This window comes from Delphinus delphis, chromosome 3 (genome assembly GCF_949987515.2).
Source record: "Delphinus delphis chromosome 3, mDelDel1.2, whole genome shotgun sequence".
Taxonomy (NCBI): domain Eukaryota; kingdom Metazoa; phylum Chordata; class Mammalia; order Artiodactyla; family Delphinidae; genus Delphinus; species Delphinus delphis.
The window spans coordinates 55,736,477-55,742,971 of NC_082685.1; the positions used below are offsets into that span (position 1 = coordinate 55,736,477).

General features: G+C 42.5%; 1 protein-coding gene across 1 annotated transcript; it reads left to right on the top strand.

Moving 5' to 3' along the window:
• Window positions 1-3,586: 3,586 nt before the first annotated feature.
• Window positions 3,587-5,843, top strand: LOC132423209 (transcription initiation factor TFIID subunit 7-like). Its single transcript, XM_060008684.1, has one exon. It carries the CDS (start codon window positions 4,266-4,268, stop codon window positions 5,313-5,315), a length of 1,050 nt encoding a protein of 349 aa, XP_059864667.1. The 5' UTR covers window positions 3,587-4,265; the 3' UTR covers window positions 5,316-5,843.
• Window positions 5,844-6,495: the final 652 nt, after the last annotated feature.

Consider the following 6,495-nt stretch of genomic DNA (forward strand, 5'->3'; position numbering starts at 1 on the left):
TTCGCATTGATCTGTGTTATGGACTGAATGTTTGTGCCCCACCCCCTACCCTAGTTCGTATATTGAAGCCCTAGCCCCCACTGTGATAGTGTTAGGAGGAGGGGCCTTTGGGCACTAATTAGGTTTAGATAAAGTCATGAGGGTGGAGCCCATGATGGGATTAGTGTCTTTATAAGAAGAGGAAGAAATATCAGAGCTGCTTCTTTACACCATGTATACATACACCGTGTACGTATACATACACGATGTATGTATATGTACATGGTGTATGTATACGTACATGGTGAGGAGGCTGCAGCCTGCAAGCCAGGAAGAAGACCATCATTAAGAAACCAGCTGCTACATAGAGAATGGACTTGAGGACATGGGGAAGGGGAAGCTGGGACGAAGTGAGAGAGTGGCATGGACATATATACACTACCAAATGTAAAATAGATAGCTAGTGGGAAGCAGCCACATACCAAAGGGAGATCAGCTCGGTGCTTTGTGTCCACCTAGAGGGGTGGGATAGGGAGGGTGGGAGGGAGGGAGACGCAAGAGGGAAGAGATATGGGGATATATGTATATGTATAGCTGATTCACTTTGTCATAAAGCAGAAACTAACACACCATTGTAAAGCAATTATACTCCAATAAAGGTGTTAAAAAAATCCAAGAAAATTTAAAATTCATTTCCCTGGGGTTTGCCTGGCAGTGTAGTGGTTAAGAATGCGCCTGCCAATGCAGGAGACACGGGTTCGAGCCCTGGTCCGGGAAGATCCCACATGCGCGGAGCAACCAAGCCCGTGAGCCACAACTACTGAGCCTGCGTGCTGCAACTACTGGAGCCCGCGCACCTAGAGCCCGTGCTCTGCAACAAAAGAAGCCACCGCAATGAGAACTTCACGCAATGCAACGAAGAGTAGCCCCCGCTCGCTCCAACTAGAGAAAGCCGGCGCGCAGCAACAGAGACCCAATGCAGCCAAAAATAAAATAAATAAATAAAATTCAGTTCCCCAGTCAAAACAACAAGAACAACAACTGCATTTATCAATAAACATTAAGGTAATGGTGATGTGGCAGTGCCCTTAGCTTTAAGATCAGTGCAACTACCCCTCAAAAAATAGCATTCAGAAAATGTATTAAACTCAAAAACAGAAAATATGTTTCAGGATTGAAGGAGATAGATACTTTAGGGGACAGTTCAGTTGATCTTTTTAATTAACTCTGACAACCTTCCATTTCAGGGTTTAATAACTAAACTACACCATAATTTTGGCAAATCTGAATTGTCCAGAATTTATCTCAAGTTATTTTCTGTGACAAAGATATTTGAGCATCATAAAACTCATAGGCAATGAAAATGCAAAGCAATATTTGAATCATTTTCATGTATAAGCATGGCCTCACATTTTATAGGGTTAAATAAAGCATTATGCAAAGGCTAGCATGCTAAACTCATATCTATGAAGTAAGTAAAATCAGGTACAATTAAGGGACAAGCACATTGGAAAAACTTCTTCAAAAAGAGGAAATAGATCATCCTGGAGATTACATATACATCAGCTAACGTTCTTCATTACATTACAGAACAAAGAACTAAAGTACAGTTATGTAGAAGAGCATAATTTTCCTTCAAACTTAACATAAAAAACCAGACTGGTACCAAACCATTTAAATTCCACCCCATGACACACGGTAGCACAGTCTAGGAAACAAAAGGGGTCACATTCACACACGCTATTTGCAAACTTCTGGCCTCATAACAATTGGCACGGTCCGTGACTGGAGAGGAAATGTATATATAAAGTGGCTCTATCTCATTTTAAGGCGACACAGAATGTATTTTCTGACAAATTATTATAGGATTTAGATTGTATTTATGTTCTTTGTGGATGGATCAATTGTTTCATTCAATTAGCAAATATTTTTTATCTCCCACGTTTTGATACTAGGCACTGGGACCGGATGAACATGATATTAGACTCCTGATTATCATGGAGCTTCCAGTCTTAGGTGAGGGAAACAATAAGTACATAAAGAAATAAAGTGAATTTTCTAAATGTTAATCACATTTTAAGTGAATTCTCTAAAACTTAGATGCAGGTGTTGATATATTAGAGAATAAAAATTGAAATTTTAGTGACCTCGATAGTCTACCAAATTGATCCTATTAATAAATAAATGGAAATGAAGAGGAATAAGTGGAAACTGTTACACAGTTAGACTGAAGTACTATAAATACATGTTGAAGAATACTTGACCACCTAAAGAAGAGGCAAGCAGAAAAGTTATCCAAACAGTAGAGGTGGATTTTTTAAAATTCCAAACTAATTTAAAAATTACTGGCAAATGAGTAGAAGGAAGTAATACTTCCATTATATTCTACTTTAATCAGACTATTCGTCTTTCAGCCAACTGTTCTAAATGAACGTGGGCCTCCAGAAGAACACGACGTTCTCTGTTTACATTTATATCTACGTCAAACACATTAAAAAGAGGAATCACTACTCAGCCATAAAAAGGAACGAAATTGGGTCATCTATAGAGACGTGGATGGATCTAGAGACTCAGAGTGAAGTCAGAAAGAGAAAAACAAATATCGTATATTAACGCATATACGTGGAACCTAGAAAAATGGTACAGATGAACCGGTTTGCAGGGCAGAAATTGAGACACAGATGCAGACAACAAACGTATGGACACCAAGTGGGGGAAGTGGCAGGGGAGGGGAGGGCGGGGATGAACTGGGAGATTGGGATTGACATGTATACACTAATATGTATAAAATGGATGACTAATAAGAACTTGCTGTATAAAAAAATAAACTAAAATAAAAAAAGAGGAATCATCCTTGTTCCCTCACGGGGTCTTCAAAACAGAAACAGACCGAGTCACGGGCCCCGCACAGCCATCTTCATAATCAACAAACACAGACTAAGAATTATAGTGGGCTGCACGTCCTCACTCCACTGACTTGGGTACTTTAAAATCCACGGTGTGGTTAGTTACGAGTTTTTTTTATCGGCTCCAGATTGAATATAGCTTGTGGAGATGCCGAGATATTTCCAGAAACAAAAACCACTTTCGCACGGACGCCTAGGAGGTACCTGGCCCCACAGAGATCCGGTAAAAGCCCTGACTTAGCGGAGGCGGACGGGACAATCTATGTCCTTTTTATAACCGTTTTCTCTAAATTCTTGTAAACCTACAGCTTTTTTTTTTTTTTTTTTTCGGTAATCGGGCCTGTCACTGTTGTGGCTTCTCCCGTTAGGGAGCACAGGCTCCAGACGCGCAGGCCCAGCGGCCGTGGCACGCGGGATTCTCGCGGACCGGGGCACGAACCCGCGACTCCTGCATCAGCAAGCGGACGCCCAACCGCTGCGCCAGCAGGGAAGCGCTAAACCAATCGCTCTTTACGAAACATAATCTTCATCCCGTTAAGGCTAAATTCTCGCGAGACGACAAGACACGCCGGAGCGCGTATTCGGGCGTTGCGACTGCGCGCGCTGGGGCAGCCCGCACTTCCGCCCGAGGCGTGTTGCGACTCACAGCAGTTTCCCGTCCCGTGTGGTGACGTAGCTGTCTTTCCTTGGCTAGGTCGGCCGTTAACGGACGGAGGTCCGCTGAGCTGCGGAGTTGCAGAATCTGGCGTTTGGAGCTGCGGTTGTCGGCGAGATTTCGCGTTGCCCGTCCACAGCCATTTCACCGATAATCAGCGGATCGCTTTGCCAAGTGCCGGGAAGAACGAAGGAATTCGGAAGGAGACGCTCAGCTCCCGGCCACCTTGCTCTGAGTGGCTTCCTTTTCCGCTCGCGGCTGTCCGGAGAAACTGGACTTATAATCGTCACTGGATTGTAAGTACCTGAGGCGAAGAGAGCTCACTACGCCCCGCTTTTTGCGTATCTTTGTTCCGGGAGAGTTTGTGGATTGGGCGTATCTGCTGAGCCTTATTTTCTGTGCCGAACATCATTCCGTAGGAGCCGCCATTTGCTTTCCCTGCGTTGTCCTGCAGCGGCATCTAGAGGTTGGAACTTGGCATTGCAGCTGACAGATTTAAATGGACCTGAGTAAGGCAATGCGTCAGTAACGACTGGTATTGTTACAGCATATTTAGAAAGACTTGGGGCTTAATTCAGAATAGACGCTTAGTTGCTCTTCTATCCAGAACTGTTTGTAATTAAAGACTTCAATTTATAAAGAACTGGTCTTTCTGTTGAAATAGCTGAAATTTTTCAGTGCAACAAGTGGTTATTAGAGAAAAAGTGAGTCACAAAGAAATAAAGATGAGTAAGAGCAAAGATGATGCTCCTCACGAACTAGAGAGCCAGTTTATCTTACGCCTACCTCTGGAGTATGCCTCTACCGTGAGGCGGGCGGTACAGTCTGGTCATGTCAACCTGAAGGACAGACTGACAATTGAGTTACACCCTGATGGGCGTCATGGAATTGTCAGCGTGGACCAGGTCCCATTGGCGTCAAAATTGGTAGATCTGCCATGTGTTATGGAAAGTTTGAAAACCATTGATAAAAAAACCTTTTACAAGACAGCTGATGTCTCTCAGATGCTTGTCGCTACAGTTGACGGTGATCTCTATCCTCCTGTTGAGGAACCAGTTGCCACTGCTGATCCCAAAGCAAGCAAGAAAAAGGATAAGGACAAAGAGAAAAAGTTTGTATGGAACCATGGAATTACTCTGCCTCTAAAAAATGTCAGAAAGAGAAGGTTCCGTAAGACAGCAAAGAAGAAGTATATTGAGTCTCCAGATGTGGAAAAAGAAGTAAAGCGGTTGCTGAGCACAGATGCTGAAGCTGTCAGTACCCGTTGGGAAATAATTGCTGAAGATGAAACAAAAGAAGCAGAAAACCAAGGCCTTGATATCTCTTCCCCAGGCATGTCTGGCCACACGCAGGGCCGTGACTCATTAGAACATGATGAGCTTCGGGAGATATTCAATGACCTTAGCAGCAGCAGTGAAGATGAAGATGAGACACAGCATCAAGATGAAGAAGACATAAACATCATTGACACTGAGGAAGATCTGGAAAGGCAGCTACAGGACAAGCTAAATGAGTCAGATGAACACCAGCAAGAAGACGAGGGAACTAATCAGCTGGTTATGGGAATTCAGAAACAGATTGATAACATGAAAGGCAAGCTCCAAGAGACCCAGGACAGGGCAAAGCGACAGGAGGATCTCATCCTGAAAGTGGAAAACCTGGCTCTCAAGAACAGATTTCAGGCTGTGCTGGATGAACTGAAACAAAAGGAAGACCGAGAAAAGGAGCAGCTCAGCTCTTTGCAAGAAGAGCTAGAATCACTCCTAGAGAAGTGAGGAGACTTTTGATACTTAATTTCATTCCTGACCGTGGTCAGCCTTGAAAGAAAAACTTTGTTTTCATCACCTGGACTAGAGAGTAAAACTTTGTAGTAGTTCCCAATTTCCTCCACTGCCTTCTATTGGATTTGTCTTGTAGACAAATATAACTGTGAATTTCTATCTCATTTGTCTTTTGGAACCACTTTGGTGGGTGTTTGTCCTGTAGTAAGTAAGAATGTATAGACAGATAAATGTAGGGAAGTTGTAGGATTAGTGGAGTGAACAGTTCAGTTTAGTAATTAACCACAGCTTCACTGCAGGACTTTGCTGCTGTTTCTCCGTTTACCAGAAGCTGCCATTGCTACTCTGTGATGCCATCTGAGATAAATTAGTAGAGTCTAGTTTGGTGGCAGTGAAGTTTGTTTACATATGTTTTCCCATGCTGTAGCTATTGTCCCAGTTATTCAAAGCAGTTTTCCACGTTTTGCATTGCAAATCATTTCATAAAGTTGTTTTCACAATAAATAAAAGCAAGTAATTTTCACCTTATAATGTGTCTTGGTCTTTTAGGGGTAGTGGGTATCAGATCCTCTTCTGAAGTGGCTTCTTTATGGGGTTTAAGGGACTGACCAATTGGATTCTGTTTTGTAGGAAAAGAAGCAGTTGTGTTAGAATTTAAGAAAAAGAGGAACAGCAGAGGCAAAGAAATGGGGAAATGTCATCTTTGCATTATGTTTCCAATCCACCTGCTCCATTTGGAGGTCAGGAGATAAAGAACGTTCCTAAACGATCCTAAATTCTTTTCTTTCAGCCTGATCTCACCACATTCTCTCACTATTTTCAATCCTGAGCTTATTTACATTTTTTTCAAGGAGTTTAATTACTACTCTTTCTCTTTAATAGTCTATTGGGATAAATACTATTACGCATCTATCGTACCAAAGTCTAAGTTACCTGTTGCTCATGTCCTCACTAGGCTGTAAATTCACTGAGATTACGTACTTTGCCTTGTTAGTCACTGTAAACTTACTAAAGAAGAGTAGAGATTAAAATCACAAGGTCAGGAGATGTGGTGCCTGTGTTTGTATCCTATTTCAGTGACCTAGTTGAGATTGATCTTGGGCAAGTAAATTAATCTGTTGGTTTCAGTTTCCTCATCTCTAAAATGGAGGTGATAATATTACCTACCTGGGGG

Excerpts from the sequence above, each read along its gene's own strand:
- LOC132423209 (XM_060008684.1), top strand. The coding sequence starts at position 4,266 with ATGAGTAAGAGCAAAGATGATGCTCCTCACGAACTAGAGAGCCAGTTT.